Raw genomic sequence first — 20,557 nt, 5'->3', positions numbered from 1 at the left:
ATATAATATAATAGTGTGGGGAAGTCCCTGGACTTTCAGGATGAGGTGGACACACAGTAGCACACCAATGTGGTTAAAAGCTATTAGTCTGCTTGATTGTTAAGCACTACTCTATTTATACATGTCAACAGAGCATTCACTCTTCAACTATTCACACAAGTGCTTATCCAGTCAGAGCTATGAGAAGCTCTTTCTTCTAGAGGTGTCCTTGGTTCTCATGCTCTTTATCTTGCTCCACAGCTGTTGCTCTGGACAGTTTTTCTTGTATTCCCACATATTAGTATATTAAACATCATCCTTACATATGGCCAGTGTAGTGGCAGTTGGTAATGCTCTGCCTCTAGCTGGATCATCTCAAGTAATAACAGACCAACTGCAAAATCAGCACAATGGAATTTTGTAAAACGCACACATCAAAATAGTACAGTGTGACATCAAACATAACCCATTTGAAAGTAGGAAAATGTTATCTGTGGAACGAACACTTCAATAAAAAAGCTGTCATAAATACTCTGTTATGTCTTCTGAAAACATTTTTAAAACATTGAGTTTCATGGTGTGTTCCAGTTCTGTGTATCTTGTGGTCTTCTTTGCAGATGTTCATCAGTTCTGTTGTTCAATTGTAATGTGTTCTAAAACGAGAGCTGGCAGTAACTAGCACATAGCCAGGGAAGCTTGAGGCAACCCTGGTTGGCCTTGGCTTTCTGTATGTATGTGTGACCATTTTGCCTATGAGGATTTACTCTGGATGCTGTTTCCTTTTAATTCGGAGTTTCATATAGGTCTGCAACTATGTTATTTCCTTCTTCCTGGTGTATCTGGAGAAGGTTGTCTTGCATTTGAACTGAGTGTCTTGCTCAGTCTTTAAAATCTGTTTGCTTTGGTTTCACTGCTCCTTAATCATTAGCAAAATAGATGAAGTGCTGCCTGCTGGTGCAGCATCATCTTCAGTTGAAACTATACAGCCTTTTTTTTCTGAGAAGTCCTCCAGAAATGCATGCAGGGCATATTGTGAATGAAAGTGTTTCCTTGTAGCTTGTCCCAGAGGTGGATTTTCTTCTCCGTTACATATGACTCAGCTGTTACTTTCATAAGCCTTGTGGACAATCTTATGATGACCATTTCTAAAAACCAGTACCGCCTCAGAGGAAAGTTAGGGTGTAGTTGGGCACAATTATTTTTCATGACGCTGTTTGAATTTTTTTCCTTTTTCATGTTCTTCTCTTGTGCCCTTCCTTCCGCCAAAGGACACGTGTGTTTTATGGTGATTTTATAAATGAGTTATAAGCTCCCTTGTAGTACACGGAGTGAAATTTGCTGAAATCCTGTTGTTTTTTGAGCTCTCCTCATTACAGTGCAGAACACTCTCAGCTGCATTACTTCTTTTCCAACCTCAGGTCCTCCATTCTGTGAGTTGTCATGTTTTGCTTGTTTCCCCAGTTCCAACATTTGAAATACAGCTGCTAGTGAAGAATTCATAACATTATTCCAGGTAGCAAATAATTGACCTGCTGCATTTCAGATTTCATCTTTCCATATGATTTAGGAAAGAAGAAAGTTGGAAGTTCAAGTTGCCGGCAAAAAAATAATGAAAAAGGAAGAATTTTTGTCAAATTGATTTATAAGCAAACCTGGTTCCACAATTAAGCAGCAGTTGAGGCATATCTGCAGTCTTATTGCTCTTGTATTGGTCTGCTGGAAATGAAAGAAGCTCTGTGATTGAGTGTTCTTTCCTCTTACAGCAACCTGTAGGAGGACCTGAAGTTGGCTGTTTCCCTGAAATAACTGCAGACTCATTGAGGAGGGCTCCCAGTGGATTAGGGTATCTGTTCACTTGTATGAAACAGTTGCCCTCTTGGCACTCCAAATATTGAAACGGTTTCCCTTAAAGATCTAAGAAGCCCTTATCTCGAGAAACAACTGGAAGTTAAAAGTTTTCCTAGGGAAAAAAGAAGTGTTTGGTGTTTACCTGTCTAAAGGCTTCTGTAGCTGCCTCTAGTTGCTGTGGATTTGATTTAAGTTCTACCATACATAAAAGCAAAACTATTAAAAGAATTTTATAATTGCTGTTTGTGTCTGTACTGAAAAAATGTGGAAATAAAATGAAATAGATGGTTATGATGGAGGAGAATTTTAAAATGCTGCCTACTGGCTTTTGGGTTCTTAGGGAGCCCTTAGATTTTACTTTGCAGTTTGAAAGTCCTATTAAAACAAGGATTACCCACCACTGTGTGGTATAAATATAAAACATCTGTATTTCCCAAAATGGATCAGCACACAAACAGCTTGGACTGTTAGATATTGATTTATAAGGCATTAATAGTTGGTGTTCCTTCAATATGTTATGGTAAATAATGTGTAGAGGTGGTGAAGTTGTTTCCTCGTTGAAGTAATTTCCTCATCAGAGGCAGGTTCTGTTAATACAAGAAAATCAGGCTTTTCATAAGGGTTTTCCCATCTGTTGCCCAACACAGACCTGATGTGAGGATCAGAAAGCCTCTGTTTTTCTGTCTTTGAGCAAAATCACAGTTTACCATACACAGCCAATAGAAGCCAAAGTACAGCTGGTAATTTTTCACACTAATGTGAGTATGTCTAGTTGCTCATTAATAAAGGTGATTTCTTTTTTTATTCTTATTTTAAGAAGCTTTGGCTAAATTATTATGCTCGGAAAGGCCTCTGAAATGAAAATATGAATTAATTTACCACTAAATATATGAAATGAGAGAACCTGACTTAAGAATGTTATTACTGGAATCAAACCTTTCGGAGGTTTAGTGAACATTATGGCATTCAGCACAGCTCAGTGTTTTGCTCGCATGACTTGAATCAGTTTTACAGCATCTACAACTTTTGTTTTTCTCCACAAAGAAATTGTGTTAATGTGCACAGTTCTTTGAGTTGTGTGCCATTCTGTTACTTTACAAGGCATTATTATTTCCAACCAACAGATGATGTGTGTTGAGTGACAGTTCCCCATAAATAATATACCTGTCTACTGAAGTCATTACCAAAAGCACCATCAGCTTCACCTTCTTCTCTGTTAGAGTTCCATGGCTTTTATACTACTGTGTCTTGGACCTGAAGTAGCTCTGTAATACTGTTCTGCATTTTGGAAAGTAGCTTCCAGCCCAGTTAGACATCATTATGTCCCATCCTGTAGAGCTGCTTGCTAAACTTGTAGCTGCTTCAAGAGGCAAAATGCAGCCGATTCCATGTTTTCGACTTGTGAAAGTTTCTGTGTAGCACAGCTGCCTTTCTCCTACATCTGTGGGGGACTCAATGACAGCAGGGTCAGCAGCAGCGTTTTCCCTGCTAGCTGCTAGACTGCAGCTTGAAATGGCATTGGCTTTCCAGAAAACAGATAGGTGACAAGAGAGCTGTAGGATTCTGTTAGCGTGACCCTAACTCTGACAACTCTGGCTTAATTTACTGGCTTGTGTTGTGCCTTTACAAAAGAAAAAAAACAATTTTGAGATATGTGTGGAGGCCATCGCTACAATGAAGGATGCTTGACCAAAATGATATATGGTTGTTTATTTTTTTTTTTAAATAAACTTCAGAGCTGGACAGAAACAGGGATTCATGAGGGAATCCTTAGAACCAGAAGGAACGAGTCAGAGTAGGCTTGTTGAGGGCACTCACACCACCATGTGAAAAAATGTACTGTAAAAACAGAAGACAATTCAGTTGTTGCTGATGCAGAGTCCTTGTGGAGGCTGTGTGCTGGTACCTGCTCTGTTCCCTGCTCAGTTCCTGCATAGCTTCCTGAAGGAGCCCTTCTTGTAGCTGCAGCTACTCAGGCTGTTTGGGGCTTTGCTGCCTGCTTTACCTGCTGCATTCTCTTTAATTGGTGGCCTGGAAGAATAGTCCAGTTTTGCAGGTATAGATAGATGTGTCTGTTACAGAATGGGTTCTGTTTAATGTGATCCTCAGTTCTCTCAGGTCTTCAGAGGGACGTGCTGCCGACAGCCACGTATGTTTTATCTGTATGCTGGTGACTTGCATTATGCAGCTTCCATTGTCTTCCAGTTTGCTTACCTTAGAAATGAACGTGAAGGTAAATTTCATGTGCATTATTTCAGTTTCATATTCACTTTTTACTAGCATATGCAGCCTTGTGGTACAAGTGCAGGTGGAAGAACAGTCTGACAAAAGACTGTTAGCTCACCTAGCAAGTGTATTCTATAACATAAAGGCAGTTCTGCTGAGAAAGACCAATAGAGAAATAATTTACACAGATTTGGAGATGTGACCTTATGGAAGAGTTAATGGGTATTCCCTGTGTTTGGAACAACACAATTGACATTTTCAGTATTTGCAGTACGCATCAATTTATGCTTCAATAAGCAAGCTCTTCTTTTCTTATATTTTTGAGAATATGACTGAAAAATAACATAGAAAGGTAGCATTAAATTTCTGTGTGCAACAGAATTGTTCTGTGCAGATGAATGGTATTTTCTTCCAGGTGGTTCACCTGCATAGACAAAAATATTTGTCAAACTGAAGCCTCTGCAACTCACTAAAAGAAATTAGTAAGTCTAAAATGAAATGGAATGAAAAAGAAAAAACAAAGCTCTTCTGTAGGGAAAAATTGACTATTTTCTACGTGGAGTAGAGCCAGGATTTGTTATGAATTTACCTTGCAAAATCCACAACTGTGGTCAATGGCACCAACTTTGCTTCAGGAGTTTTTGTGGGAAGAGTGCATTTAATTCTAGCGGGAGGACTTGGGGTAAACTGGAATATCTGATCTCAGTTGGCTGCAAGCATAGTCTGGGATTGAAAATGTTAGTTCTTCTAGTACCTCACTGAAATGCTGAAACCAGCTTTGGTTAACAAAAGCTGATGTTACTTTCTCTCTTTAATTTTGGTAGTAGTTTTGCTTCCATGGGAAAGTAGTGAGACTGCAGCTAAGCTTTGGTAAAATGTTTTAAGTAGGAAGTGTTAATTTCTAGATAGGTTTCTACTTTTTGTCCTGTTGTTTTAGCTAGGTGTAGCAAGCTAAAGTGCATTGGAGCACAATTTTGTATCTATATGTTTTTTATCTACAACGGTGGCTATTTGACAAAGTTCTGATTAGCAAGTGAGTAGCTTTTGGTTTTAAATGAATGGTTATGAAGTTAGTTCCAGGTAAGCCTACAGTTCTTTTCAGGCTGTTGGTAAGTTGGTGCTAGCATCATGCTGTGTCTTGTATGCAAAACAAATATAAGAAAGAAAAATAACTTTAGAATCTCTTTAAGGAATGTTCATGCTGTGCTGAGTTGAAGAAGACTTTGCAAACTCAAATAAAGAATTTCAGTTAGGAAAATCTGTAATAAAATAGGCAGCAGGAAATTAGTGTGGAATATGAAATTCATTATGATGATGAATGCTTCTGAAAGTATTTGCCGTTATAGTTGGCTTTAATTTCGGTATCATACTGTTCCAAGTCTACTGCCATTTTTGAGCTTTGGAGTCTTATGCTGCTGCTTTTGTTTCTCTTGCTGAAAAACGTTCACGTTTATACAGAAGTTAAAAGGGAGTTCTGTAAAGGCTGTGGTGTTACTGCATCGTGTCCCAAGGTGTGCATTTCTCATTTCATTATCCCAAGTGGGTATGTGCCACTCCACTGCTATTGAATCTGCTACAGTAATCTTCAAGGCATGAATGTCTTGAATACTCAGAAAGGATTCAGAGGTAGAAAATTAGATTGAATTTCAAATCCTTATTTTCACCGTTTCCCATGATTTGTTTCTTGCTATTTAAATCAATGTATCTGAGCATCTATGCAACTGCTGCTTTACTGTCAAGACTTCTCAAATGCTTCTACTTATTGTCTGCTTTCTCCCTGTGCTGTTTTGCATTAACATCAGTTTCCCTATCTGTAGCTTAGTACTGACAGTAAATTCATTCTCTCTGTAAACATTTTCATTGTTTAAGTCCTGTGTATGGAAAGCTGAGCTGCTAGGCCTTTAATCTTGAATACCTGCATTGTTTTCCTTGAACTTCCCAGTGTTGTAGTTCTTAATGATCAGGGTTGTTTTTTTCCTCTCATTTGTGTGTTCTTTCCTGGCTTATTTCCTTTTCCTTTTTTTTTTTTGCCTGTTTGCAGGAGATGAGTGGTGTTCTAAAGAACATGCTCTCAGAGTGGTTTTCAACAGGATTCCTAAACTTGGAGCGTGTCACGTGGCAATCACCTTGTGAAGTACTCCAGAAAATCAGTGAGTAAGTGTTAAAACTTCCTAGTTCTCATTGGTGTAATGGCAGTGAAAGGTTTCTGACTGCACAGATCCACCGTTCTCAAGATAAGCACTTTTCCAATCCTTAATCTCAGGCTAGGTGTAACTAAGGAGCAGTTGCATTTAACTCAGTTAAGAGTGTACTTTAAAAAATACTGCAGTTTTTAAGGAAAGGAGATTGTTGCCCCACTATTTGCTCACACACTACATGGATAAACTACTGTCATTTCTAGCAAATGAGTTTCCATGCATCCTTCTCAGTTACTCCTTCCCCAGCACATTACTGGAGGTGCTGCTACTTTTCCTGCACACCCAGACTCTCATTACACTGCCTTCTTGCACTCCCTTTCTTCCCACAGGTGCTGCTGCCACTGCTACCTCCAGCACCACTGCCACCTTCTCCCCTCAGTCTGCCCCAGCAGTCATAGCAGTGTTGGAGGAGAATAAGTGTTTAAGTGTGATGGAGTGCCAATATTCAAGAACATGTTTTACTTCTCAGGTAGTGAGGCTCCTTTTCCTGGTTGGAACTGGTGAGGTGTGCAGAAATTGTGTAAACTCTATGTGAAGAGAGCACAGTGGGTTTTTTTTGTTTTGTTTTGTTTTTTAAATAAGCATTCCTGTAAATCTACAACGTTTATTTTTTGACTTTCTGTCAAATACTCAAAATTATAGTGATGAAGTTGAAGGTTGTTGAATAAAAATTAAATTGTGTGGCGCTGTTATATGAAAAGCTTGAAAAATGAATCTCTAAAGAAAGTTGTGAAAGTACACGACTTAAATGTGGATGAGGCAAAGAAAAGAGATCTTACACAAGCTGAGCTTTAAAATAAAAAGAATTGGTAATATTTAATCTTTAGGGTGTTTTGGCAAACATTCCAGACTTTGATGTAATAGGGAAAGAATATTTTGAATGATTGCTTGAAGATGTGACTGTGGGAGTGCTAGCAGGAATTTAATTTCAACTAAGCATAGGTATTGTTGATGATGATCTACTAAAGCATTTGGCTAGGTTAGTGAAAGTTATTTAAGTACAAGATGTCACATCCTTGTGTCTGCATAGTACGTAACATGGACCTGTGAAATAACAGTGTACAAAATATTCTAGACTATTATTTGAATACTTTAAAATCAGGTTACACTATTGGTGCACGTGTGGTGCATTGGTGGCAAATATGTTTTAGAATGGGCTGAAGTAGAAAAGCAGAAATGCTTTAAGGTGTACATCAGCCTAAACTTTTAATGGTGTTTAGTAGACAGTGTTATGACTGCAAATCCTTTTCTCACTTTCCTATGAAAATTTTGAGATATTTTACAAAGATGATCGTGTTATCTCTGCTTTGTAGTTTGGGAAAACTCATTCCTTAGAGGCGTGTGCAGACTCATTCAGTGGCTTAGTCATCTGAGCTGGGTATCCTGCAGTAAGCAGGAGGTGTGAGATCTCAGAATGAGTATATCCCAAAGAAAACCACAGGACTGCTATGCAGTAGGCCTTTACAATTGACTCTGTCACAACTTGATGATGGATTTTACTTTTTCGAATCGCAGCCCGATTCCCCTTTTTTAATCTGGGAGTTTTGTTACCGATATCAATGCCAAAAGTACTGAGTTTGTAGGACTGGCAACTGCATTCTTTAAATGAAACAACACATGTTTCTTTTTCTCCATTGAGTTCTGAAGCCGTGCATCCTGTTAGAAACTGGGTTGATATGAAGCGTCGAGTGGGGTCATATAGAAGATGCTACTTTTTTTCCCACTGTGCAATCCCAGGAGAACCGTTGATAGTCTTGCATGTTGCATTAACCAGTGATATCTCCAGCAGCATCCAGGTACAGTCACTGATATATTCAGTCTACAGCAGAGTGTTTAAATTGCAACATACACCTTTTAAAACCTCTAATTTCTAACAGTCTGCAAATATTGTTTTTTTTTTCATTTGTAAAGAGATGGGTTGGCTTTCCTCTTAAATATAGGGATTTTCTGAGTATCCTCCGTATTATGTCAATAAAAATTTGGAAGTTTTGTTCAAATTCAAAAACAATAAGTAAAGATAAAACATAAATAAGAAAATACAGTAAGCAAAATTAAAACCTACAAGCAGTTACGATTGTTTCTGAAATTTTTAAACCCATTACAATTATTACTCACACACTTCCTAATGAATAAACAGCCTTTCTGTCTTGATTGGATTTTTGTTGTTTTCCCACTGCTTTATTCATTATTCTCTGCGCGAAACATGTTAACACACTTGAAAGTTGGGAAGAAAGGCCCCTTCACATGTTATTAAAATAGTAATTAACACCAATACTGTGTTTTGTTCTTATTTTCCCAGGCCATAGTGAAAGAAGTGGAACCTTTAGAAACAGAAGTTGCAGACAAAATTACAACAGCAATTTTCTACTCTATCAGTTTGACTCAGCAAGGACTGCAAGGGGTGGAACTTGGGACTTACCTTATCAAACGTGTGGTAAAGGAGCTGCAGGTAGGTGTGCAGGGTGCACATAAGATACTGCTTGGCCAATGTGCACCCTTTAGACTGCTGTTTTAGCTTCCATTTTGTCTCATTTTTCAAGGTGGGGAGCTGCTAGGTCTTCTGCTACACTTTTAACTTCTTACCAGGTCAGCCTTTGAAAATCTGGAAAGAGTTGGAAGAACATTTTCTGCTATTGGTTAATGGCTGCCAGATGTAGATACTGTCACATAGTTGATGTGTGCTGGTTGAATTATTTGGTCTGCCAAACCACATGCATGAGTTGCTTAAGAATCCAAACAGTACTCTTTGTTGAACATAGATATAATTTAGCTTTATTTTGACATGTAATGTATTATATGATTCATTGCTGTCCATCAATTGAGTAATACTCCCTTCCAAACCCTATAAATATATGCATGTCTTTGCTCAGACATTTCTTACAATATAGGAAGGAAAACATCTTTAGCACTTGCAAGTACCAGAAATCAATTAATTTATGCAAATCAGTTCTAGGAGTTTGTATAATATCATGGCATGCTGTAGGGTTATTGTTAACAGTTTTAGGACTACTCATTTCTACTAGAGCCTTCTTCCCAGCAACAGGAGAAATGAATGGGAGTTAACTTACACAGAGTGCTGTGGAAGAGAAAGTCAGATTTCTGTGTTAAGTACATTATTTAATTTGAGAGTCTTTAATATTTAAATTACTAACAAAGTTACTACTTCAAAGTAATGATCAATGCTTATGCTTTTATTAATTGTTCCAACATGTGGATTAGTAATAATGTTTGGAAAATTGTACAACTTCAGTCCTATTGTTAAAAATAATTCAAAATTGGATGCATCAAATTTCTGCTACTACAAAATGATTGACCAGTCAAGTACTGAATCAGAGCTGGCTGCCCTGAAGATTTTGTTGTGTTGGTTATTTTTATTTTAATGGCTATTTTGGCTGAATTTTGTTGCTTTTTGCTTTCAAAACAGCTTTTAGATTAATTGTCTAACGTGCAGTTAGTCCAGGTACAATTAGGCTGTGCCATCTGCCTGATCTTGACTGAGGGGAAATTGGGATAAATTCATGCAGTTATCTGCTTTCAAATCTGAAATTATTTCTGGATAATTGAGTTGCTCTCATAAAGTAACCCCATTGCCAATGTATTTGTCCATCACTAAATTGCTTACAACATTGGAAAAATTATGAGTGAGTTACAAAAGAAAACAGGCATATCATACTTAGATAACATAGGTGCAAGTTCAGAAATTCAGTGTGCCCAACAAAATAATTGCTTTCTTATTTATAATTAAGACAAAGTTTCTACATTTCAGCATTATGAAATGCAACCCTCTTTCTATTTATCACATATATAGTGAATAGAAAGCAGTTTGGCTGAGGTGACTTTAACATCTGAAACAGGCTATTGTCTTATGATTCAGGAACAGCTATCATCTCGTTTGCTCTTATTTCTTATCCCTTTCCCTGGAATTTTATTTCATGCATGAATATAGTTTATCCCAGATGTGAATACAAAAAGTAACAGTTGGTCATGTGTTAGTGGAATTCTGAATCTCCTCATCTCTTCAGAACAAGGCCAGATACTCTTCTTATATACATCCTCCAGTCAATCTGAAATAATTAAGCTGACTGCAGGTGAGAATTTATGAAGTGGAGCAGAGACACCATTTCAGGAAGTTAAATACATGATCTGATTGTGCAATCTGACTTGAGCTTTAATAATCTGTGAAAACCAGCTTTTATTTACAGGTCAGATTTTTCCCTTTAGATCAGACCTTTTAAAGTTAAATTTCTCTTTCCTAATTTTGTCTTACATCTGAAAATGTTAATTGTCTTGCAGACTTCACATCCAGACAGTAAGTCACCCCTGCCATTATTTTCTTACCCAGTACACTTAATAGCCATCAATCTACTTAAAAAGCAGGGACATACTGTGAGAATGAAGCTAATGCTCAAGAGGGAGTGTGTAGAAATACTTTCCTTCAGATTTCATGTTTTTTTTTTTAATCATCTACCATAGAATTTTCAGTCAGCACAGCAGTTGTCTGTTTTTCAAAATACATCTGAAAGACACAGATTTCAGTGACTTTTTGTTACCTTCTTGTTTATCGTAGGACTTACGGAAGGAAAATCATAAGATTGATGTTGTAATAAGTAATGCTTCCACGTGTTTTATTCTGTGTTATCAAACATATTTACACTGCTCTGACACTTTGACTTTTTATGCATGTTGTATTCATTCACTTTGCACCTCCAGCTCTTCTTTTCTGAATCTTTTTAAGGCATACTTCATCTAGCACTATTGTCTCCCATTATTTGATTGGGATTTCCAGGCTTTTGCTTGTTACTTTTGAGTCAGATTTCATAAGCAAAAACCATTCCTTGTAGTAAGCAAAGAAAATAAAAAGATGAGTTTTGACACTGAATTTGGAAAACAAAAATCGGTAACTTCTTGTTTCTCTCAGTGTGTACAGTGCGTGTGTAACTGGAAATGCAGAGGAATTATTTCTTTTAAGTTTAAGAAATCTGCTACCTAAGATGAGTTAATATCTTAAGCCCTGTGACAACAAGGTCCATCTTTGTGTAGTATTAACTTATTCAGCCACATTTATTTTGAATAGCAACAAACAAAACAAGGTATTATTCTATACCAAGGTTTTGTTCAGTGGTGTGATTTGAAAGGATGTCACTTTTGAAGAGCTTCATACAGTCATCTTTCTAACGTGCTCCTGGGAAATTGAGATAATTGATTTTTATTTATATTTTTTTAATTGATCAGATCTGTGGACTTGCCAGTCATACATAATCCAAAGCCCACCCGGTTCCTGTGGCTGTTTTAATAATAGTAGTGATGGGAACATAGTACAAGAAAAGATTATTTATTTACTCTTCAGCACATTTCTGATTCAAAATCAAAGCATGGCTTTGGTTTGCTTTATTGAGGTGGGGGGACAGGCAGCTTCACCTCGCACCGGCTGCAGATCTGTTTCTCTGCTGAATGGATATGAAGACAGAATGTACAGAAATCTGAAGTTATAATATATTTCTTTTTCCAGAGATCTTTTCATTTGATCATACTTTAATGACAATCTTGTAAAGCTCGGGCAGCAAAATAAAGCCTTTCTCCTAGGTAGATAGCAAGTCATATCATTTTTGTGAGGTCTGGAGTGAAAAGATGAAATTTAATCCAAAACTACTTTAAGCACCACTTGCAAGCACATGAAGGCATGATTATTTTAGTGCTGTAACTTGTGAGGTAAAAACAGGCTTAATGCCCCAATCTGTTGGAAATAGTCATTTTATCAAACAGCCGTGTTAAGGCTGTTTTAAAACTATAACAACCTCCATGTTTTCTCTCTACACCATTCTTTTTTTTTTTTTCTTCAGATAATAGATTTTGTTGGGGTGCCATTGTAGGTCTGTGATGAGTTTGAGAAATGAAAGATAATCCTGGGCTGTTTCTCCATGATAAATGTGGTTCCATAATGTGGGTTTTTTTTTTCTTTCTTCATTTCTTTGGTGTTAGAATCTTTTTCTCTTCTTTCCACTTCTTGCTTTCTTCAGTACTGCTCTTGGAAGCCTGTTTGAACCCTTCTCCCAGCATTCTGAAAGTCCTCATTAGTGCCTTAAACTGCACAAATATACACTCTTTCTCTCTGGGCAGGTGTAAGTAAAGGGCTTTGCAAGGTTGTGTACATTCGGATGGGACATAATTCTTTGGAGCAGCATTATAGTCACTTGAAAGGGGGCAAATAGTGTAACAGTAGTGCTGAGTTGACTTGATGACAGCAGCTGAAAACAGTGTCGTCTCAGCAAAAGGATCTTGATATTATCAGAGATTTCATCTCATTAAGCTGCCAGCTGCCTTTGTAAAAAACAGAGCTGAGGCTTCCGATAGGAATACTTTTTTTTTCTATAACCTTTGCATTATTTTGCAGTAAACAACCCCCTATCCAAGGCATTGCTAAATGGTTGAGTGTTCCAAGACTGTCTTAAATTAAACTGATAATAAAATACATGGGAGAGCATTTGAAGGAGCGTTCTCTTGTTCATTACACACATTTGAATGTTAGTGCTTAATGCACTTTTATAACTTGCCATTTGTTTGAGTTAACTTTTGTAAACACCCTTTTGGTCTGCAGAATGGTGTTTGATTCATTCCCAAGGCACTACAGCCAGAACTTTTTTTTTATCCTCCAGTGAAAGTAGTTTATCTGATTTATGCCTTAGCTTAACCTGCTCTGACACTTCTTCTTGTACTGCCATTGTAACCTCAAAACTGAATTCTCAGCTGTCGTTCTTCATAAGGAAAGCTCCAAATTGGGCCTGTCATGAATGTGTATCACTGGATCAGAAAAAGACAGGCACTAAGAAAGAAATATGCTAATAACTACCCCTCCCCCTCCACTCAATTGAAGCATTTATTTGGGAAGACTTTTAAAAACTGTTCTGAAATATGGAACTGGGCAGTATCCACCCTATAAAGGTATGCCTATAATTTCAGTTATGACCAGGTTTTTGAAAAGAAAGTCTCATTAATGGGCAATTTAGATGGAAATTAATGTTTAGAAATCTTGCTAATTCTTCTGAATGGGTCACATACATGCTACACGTGTAGGGTAGCACTTCCCATCTTCAAGGAGCATCAGCTATAGATTCCCTAATGAAAATACTTCTTGTGAGTGTGTTTTAGGAAAACTGCAGCAATTGAGGCTCTGATGAGGGTTACAACCCTCAGTGTTAAGCATAGTTAGTTTGAGTCTCTCCGTAGAAGTTCGTGGCTACTGCACTGATTTAAGCAGATGAAGAACATGTGAAGTTCAGTCACAGAAACGGGTCCTTGGTTTCATCTCTTTATATGCTCAGAGCTGGCAGTTTGAATCCTTAATCTCTGCCTAGTTATGATTTGGTATTTGGAACAGGAATAGTAACGTAACTGTGTAAAGGGGATGGATAGAACAGGACAGAGTAGGACTTCAGGGAGGTAGCTTGGGTGATGCACAAGGGTAATTGTTGACAAAAGTTTGCTACACAAATAACTTGGAAGGGTTTTGTAAACCAGCTTCTGTTGTTGCCTAAGTATTTCCTTTTTGGATTACTTTGGGGCAAGCAGCAGGCTGAATTCTTTAGCCCAGTGATACTACTGTGGTCCCAGTTCTCCCCATACGGATCTGAGAATAGGCTACCTAGGCATTCAGGGTCATATTAATGTGTATAAAACAGGGAATGAACAACTTAAATTTAAGCTTGTTCCTGGAAATGACCTGGATTCTGAAACAATTCCAAAAACTAGCTGAGAAAAAAAGTGGGTGCTGGAAGACAAGCAGGCAGATGCCTTTCTAGCAAGCTGATAGGTGCTGGTGAACATATAGAGAGATTTCTCATTAGACAGACATTTAATTCTGAATGTGTTTATAGTTTCTCTAAGCGGTCTGTAGCTCAGCTGAAGGCACATCATAGCAATTCAGGCTGCAGATGACAGACACAGATAACTGGTAAAGCCTTTGAGAAAACTGCTCACAGTTTTACAGCCTGTGGCATTTGGGGTAGAAAGCTGATAGCTACTGTGTGACTTGATAGAGCACTTAACAATTGGTGACAGGTTTTAGCTTTCTGGTTGGGCTGTTGATAATTACTACCTTAATTTGTTCTCGCTGACCTGGGGAGATCATAATTTTCAAAATAGGCTTTACTTTCATTGATGAAAAATGTGACCTTGGACTTCAGCTTTCAGAGTGCAAGACAGAGATATACATAATATGAGAAACAACACAAGTAAAAGACAACCAAACCCAAAAATCTACCCCAAAACAAAATGAGCAGCTGCTTCTTAATGGCATGTGGGCTTCTGACAAGAAAATAAACATTGATGGATCTCCACCAATAGCCTTAGAAGCTAGCACATCAATTTAGCGACAACATAAATGTGCACATTTCATTGCATCTATTTATTTTCTACAAGAAGTGGCTGCTTCAGATAAGGCTCCTAAACTCAAGCAATTATCAGATACGTAGCAGTCTGTACTCAGCTTCAAAATGGGGTCACTTTCCTATGTCTTATCTATCCTAGGAAGTGTTAAAAAAAAAAAAAAAACAACAAACACAAACATTATTTCTCATTTGGTATTTATTAATAGAACAGAAATTACTAAATTTGTGTGATGAATATTTTGGGTTGCACTGGGTGAGCAAGTCACTTCTGGAAGTGAGTGATAAACAAAGAGCAGCCAACATCACAAGAAAGCAAAATGACCGTACTTAATTAGCAACTTTGCCGTGGCTACTATTAATACACAGGAATGGGAAGGAATTGTTTTGTTCTCTACTCACTGTGGATGGTGTGTTGTTAGCCCCCCATCTCTGCGTTCTGAGAGATGAGAACAGCACTGTCACCTTATAGGAGAATGAGAATGGCTCAGCTTCTGTGTGAGAAGCTTCCTGAATTTCAGCGGTACCTTCCCATCTTCCCCTGTCAGGTTTTAACCCTAAACATCTGTAAAGAATTCATGAAAGAGACCTAAGCAATGTGTTCCCAAAGGCACTTTGATAGGATGAGGTAGTATCGTCAGGAAAAAAAAATGGTAAATCTTTTAAGGAATATAATCCCATCTTTGGGTTGAAAAGAAAGACGTCCTGTATTCCCTGAATTCTTATCTAGAGGAAAATAGCCTCCAACAACTGTTTTGTTTTCCTTTTCCTATCCAATGCTGGACAAGAGTGGCATCTGTACTCCCTCTGGCAGCACATCTCAGATATCCCATTGGTAGTTCATTAATTTGAACACTTCTACTTTATCCCCATCTCTTGTGTTCTCAGTGCTGTGGAGTAAAGATGAACTTCAAATCCCAGCGAAGAATGAAAACATTGAAAAGGAAAAACCTCCATTTTGAAATCCAGTACTTATTGTGGGGAAACCTTGCTCCTGCTTAAAGATGCTGATGTAAGAAGGGTATCTCGCTTCATGGGTTTTAGTTTTTTGTTTCTATGCCTTCAGATTCCTTTGCAGGTGCAGACAGTTGCTGAGTTGTCATCCATCACTACTGCATAGACAGGCAGGTGGGCACTGGGTCACTGAATCTTCAGAAGGGAAATGTAACCCTCCCTTCTGGGCAGAAATCTGTCCAGCTGCAATAAGTGCTGATGTGCAGAAGGTCTGGTTACTTGCCAGCAGTGTCTCAACAGCTAAGCTGTGGGCCAGGCACAGAAGAGCCACCTACCAGTGGTCAGCTTTCAGCTGTGTGTGAATAAATGAAGGTAACAAGTAATGCTGCTCATTAGCATCTTGACAAAACTGAACACTATCAGCTCCCTTCTCCAGGGACAAATATCTTGATGTATTTTTCCAATAGCACTTAGAAATGCAGTCCTGGGACATCTTTCTGTATTTCCTCTGGAGCAGTGTTTTTGTGCTAGCAGTCTTGTCCTGGGGGTGGGAGCAAGTGTTAAACCAAGGGAAGTGCAGCTGATAAGGGAGCACCTGAACATAACTCTCCTTTACCATACTAATTAAGATCCTGCTGCTATAGAGAACAGTGGATCTTGGATGTGATTAGGCATACTCCTTAATTGAGATACACTGCATGGAGATGGATAAAAGGAGATTAAAAGAGGATTCATTTGATTCTATATTCAAATTTCTTTAAAGTTATTATGAACTGATTTGTGGATGAAAGAGTCTTTATATCCTTGGGGAAATATTTAGTTTGGGGCTGGGAAGGGAAGGTTTTTTAATAGTTATGGAGTTGCTTTGTTCTCTTTTCTCTTTTGCCCTTTTCCTGCCCCCCAATTTATTTTTATTTTTTTAACATCAGTGTGATCATTGCTGCTTTTCTCAAAAGCAGAGAAAAATCTTTTTCAGAAAATACAGGAGAAAATGCTGAAGGAATATTTTTTTAGGTTAAAAATCATTTGCTATATCCATACCCTCCGCAGCTACTATCTGCAGTAAGAGCACAGCCCTAATAAATTGTTCTGTTTTACAAATGCTGTATTCTCTACACACTTATGCTTCAGAGTGACTCTCAAAAATAAAATATTATTGTGTCCTTGAGTGGGAGACTTGAAAATGTTACAGGAGATCGATGCATGAATGGTATTGCACTGTCAGACCACGGTAGCTAGAGTAATTGAGACTATGACCTGGTCAGGAACTCATTGGCTTTCTTGGTTACAGAAATGGCCATTTTGTTCAATATGATACTGAAATGAGTGTTTGTATTAAATAATTTACTGTTTTCTCTATTCAGTCCTCCAAAGAGATGAAAAGGGATGCTTCTTTGTATCTTCTGTCTACCTATCGTGCTTCTGCCTGGTCCCGAAAGAATTGTGATGTGCATATCTGTGTACTATTTAATGGACTTTAACTGAAAAGGTCTGGGTGTATCGTGGTACCAGAAACCCGAGAAGAGCAGTGAGCTATTTGGGAAGCACAGTGTGAGTAGGAAAAAGATAAAATACAGTAAATAACCATCAGGGTATTAGTTCAGTTATTGAGGCTTTAGTAATGTTGTGTGTCTTAGCGTTCCGATTTGTGATGGGGATATGCCACAGGTCTGCTTTCCCTGGCTTCTGTATCCTCATGAAACAGGATGTAGACAGCAGCGTGGTGTGGAGCTCAGCATACCTGAGGATGCAGCAGTGCAGGTGCAGTCTGAACACCCTAGCAGCACACATTCCATTAACATTTGCCTGTGTGAGATAGCGTCTCAGTGATGATGACTTTTTAATGGTTATCTGGGAAGTGCTTAAAGTAGAAGAAAATGTGTTTTGTAGTCATTTAAAGACAATTTGCTGTTGACATTCAGATGCTTCTGTAATGCTGATAAATGTCTATTCTTAGCACAGTTTCCTTTATGAACAGTAATTAAAACACAGTGATTGTTTCATTGCAGCACTGTCTTAATTCTGTTCCTTGTCCTTCTCCCTTCTCCTTCCGTAGGGCTAACTTCTGATGTCAGTTTTGTTTGTTCCCAGTGAGAGTAAGCTTAACAACCTTCTCTATTCTTTGTGTTGATGTGCCCCAAAACTAATGTACAGTTTTCTCACTGTATGTTTTGCTTTACAAGATTATGTAATTGTTCTGACTTGTGGATTGATAGGAGTAGAGCAGAGGCTTTGTTGTGTTCAAATATTAACCTGTGTGATTATTATTATTATTATTTTTTTACTGTCTGTATATATTTCTTATCTTGCTGCATTATCCGTGTAGTTTATAGTTTCTGAATAGCATGAGAAGTACAAAACGCCTTCAGAACTTCAGGAACTACTGATTTCCCCAAAAATCAGGTAGTCATACCTCTACTAATTTTCCTGTAGGCTGAAATTGTTAACTCTCCTTCATTAGTTATACATAAAAAATAAATTACTTAAAAAGCTTTGAAAACATATGTTGATTGATACATATTTTTAAATCTTGTTTCTCTGAATAACTTTTTTATAGCACATGATTGCATTTATTTCAGCACATAGGGCTGGTAAGTACTGTATACGTACTTTTAAATAGGTTGTGTGTTTGTGGACTGTGATTCAGCCACTGTAGTTTTCCCAGTGCTCCAAGTGCCCTTCAGATGCTAAGCTGTCACTGTCAGGGGGATTTCCCAGTCACTGTGGTTAAGTGGGGAAATATTGGTGATAGGTGGATGGCTGCACCGGATGATCTTTGGAGGTCTTTTCCAACGTTGGTGGTTCAGTGACTCTGTGTTTCTTGGGGCTGGTTGGTTCATTTTCAGTACCCTTCATCTTCACTCAGGCTTCTCATTCTCAGTCATGACGCAATTCATAAGGTTTTTTTGCTTTCCTTTTATCTGCAGAAAGAACTTCCTCAGATAAAAACTTTTTCTACTCTGTCGCCTATCCCTGGGTTCACAAAATGGCTCGTTGGTCTCCTCTCCTCACAGACAAAAGAACTGGAAAAGAATGAACTTTTTACAGAATCAGAACGCCAAGAGCTATCTCAGATCACAGGAGACTGTACTACTGAAACACTAAAGAAGCTCTTCAACAACAACGAATGGGTGCGATCAGAAAAGTTAGTCAAGGCTCTCCATTTGCCGCTGATGAGACTTTGTGCCTGGTATTTGTACGGGGAGAAACACCGCGGCTACGCACTGAACCCAGTAGCAAACTTTCACCTTCAGAATGGCTCCGTGTTGTGGCGGATAAACTGGATGGCAGACACGAGCCCTCGGGGCATCGCTGCTGCGTGTGGCATGATGGTGAACTACCGGTACTTCTTAGAGGATACAGCCAGTAACAGTGCAGCCTATCTGGGGACAAAAGCCATTAAAGCCTCAGAGCAGGTTCTTTCCTTGGTGTCGCAGTTCCAGCAGAATAGCAAGCTCTAATACTGAGGACAAGTGGTTTTCACTTGTAAGGAGCTGTCATATCTTGCAGTGCCTGTATTTAAATGCGATCATCCCTTATAAGACAAATTTACTCAGCACGGCAGGGTACAAAATTATCTAAATTATCAGCTGTGTTGCTTACACTGCCATATATTCAAAGCCTGATTTGTTGCAGTTGAATCACTTCAAGTACTAGACATCTGTTATGTACAAATGAATTGGAGGTATGTATTCAGGAATGAGCAAATTCTCTCAACCAGTTACAATCCAATAGTAACTTGTATGGCTGAAGTATTTTCCATACTATTATTCTGTTGGTAATAAACCTGTATAAATGTCATGGTTTTGGCTGGGATAGAGTTAATTTTCTTCATAGAAGCTTGTATAACAGTTTGTGTTGGATTTTAATACAATATTGTCAATAAGACTGTGATTGTAGTTGCTGCTGAGCAGTGCTTACATGGAGCCAAGAATATTCCAGCTTCTGGTGCTGCCCTGCCAGCAAGCAGGGAGAGGACAGAAGCAGAACAACTGACCCAAACTGGCCAAAGGAATATTCCATATTGTGTGCACCCAGCACACTGTGGTAAAGCAGGAGGAAGGGGGGATGCTGGGAGTGTTGGCCCTAGAATTTGCCCTGCTTTCCTGGAAGTTCCTGCACTGTCTGCCTACCAATGGAATGTAGCAAAGTAAATCATTGTTTTGCTTTCCTTGCACACACAGTGAAAACCCACCAGTTCTTGTGCCTTTACCTTTTTGATTCCCTTCCCTTATTCCACCAGGGGAGAGTGAGCAAGCAACTGCATGGTGCTGAGCTGCTTTTGGGGCTAAACCACAGCAATAAACTGTGTCTTCTGTGCCTTCAGATGGTGCTGCGCTTTGTCACACTGCCACTATAGATAGATTAGTACTGAAGAATCTGGAAAGAAGCGCTGCATGAAGGTGAATTTTTTGGTCAAATATATTAGCAAAACACTGGTGTACAATTTTATTTCAGCCATGCCTTTGTCTTTTGCTCCCTCAGACAATTTAACGTAAAACCACTAAAATTCACACTGAATCTTTGCTTTGTTGGAGCACTGAAAAGCCTTACATAAATGTTCTTGAAAATCAGGGCTTCTCAGGGAAGCAGGTATGTAGTGATATAACAGCACTTTTTTCTGTTGAAGTATAATGAGCAAGAAGGAAGCATTGAAGTAGAAGAGCTGATAAAGAGCTGTTTTAATGAAGAGGTAGCTGTGATTTGTAAACCAGTAAAATAAACTTTCTCATTAAATCATGTCTAGTGTATTTCAGTGTGTACCCTGCTTCACTTGGCAGCCTTTCTTCATAGCAGCATCACTAGAGAAGTAAGACCATCATCATAGCAGAGGTTGATGCTGTTCTCTAATTCCCAATTTTCTCTCTGTCTGATCACACCACTGCCTTTTGTTCCATCAGAACAAAGACATTTTAATACATTTTAATACAACAGCTGATTGTCTTGTGCAAGGTTTCCTTCATTGTTGTT

The 20,557-nt window shown here is 38.4% G+C and overlaps 1 protein-coding gene across 4 annotated transcripts; it reads left to right on the top strand.

The window, feature by feature from the left end:
* Positions 1 to 43: 43 nt before the first annotated feature.
* On the top strand, positions 44 to 19,474 carry MLYCD (malonyl-CoA decarboxylase). 4 transcript variants are annotated; one of them, XM_019619818.2, is made up of 5 exons: positions 6,096 to 6,203; positions 6,581 to 6,720; positions 7,891 to 8,047; positions 8,551 to 8,700; positions 18,514 to 19,474. In XM_019619818.2, exons 3-5 carry the CDS (start codon positions 7,928 to 7,930, stop codon positions 19,045 to 19,047), a joined length of 804 nt encoding a protein of 267 aa, XP_019475363.1. In that variant the 5' UTR covers positions 6,096 to 6,203; positions 6,581 to 6,720; positions 7,891 to 7,927; the 3' UTR covers positions 19,048 to 19,474. The 4 variants fall into 4 exon arrangements, with proteins under 4 accessions (XP_003209920.2, XP_019475363.1, XP_019475364.1 ...); XM_019619817.2 differs by having other exon boundaries at positions 6,116 to 6,207; XM_003209872.4 differs by lacking the exon at positions 6,581 to 6,720 and having other exon boundaries at positions 44 to 6,207.
* Positions 19,475 to 20,557: the final 1,083 nt, after the last annotated feature.

This window comes from Meleagris gallopavo, chromosome 13, assembly GCF_000146605.3.
Source record: "Meleagris gallopavo isolate NT-WF06-2002-E0010 breed Aviagen turkey brand Nicholas breeding stock chromosome 13, Turkey_5.1, whole genome shotgun sequence".
Taxonomy (NCBI): Eukaryota; Metazoa; Chordata; class Aves; order Galliformes; family Phasianidae; genus Meleagris; species Meleagris gallopavo.
The sequence above is the reverse complement of the archived record's forward strand: the minus strand, read 5'-3'. Positions and strand labels throughout refer to the sequence as shown.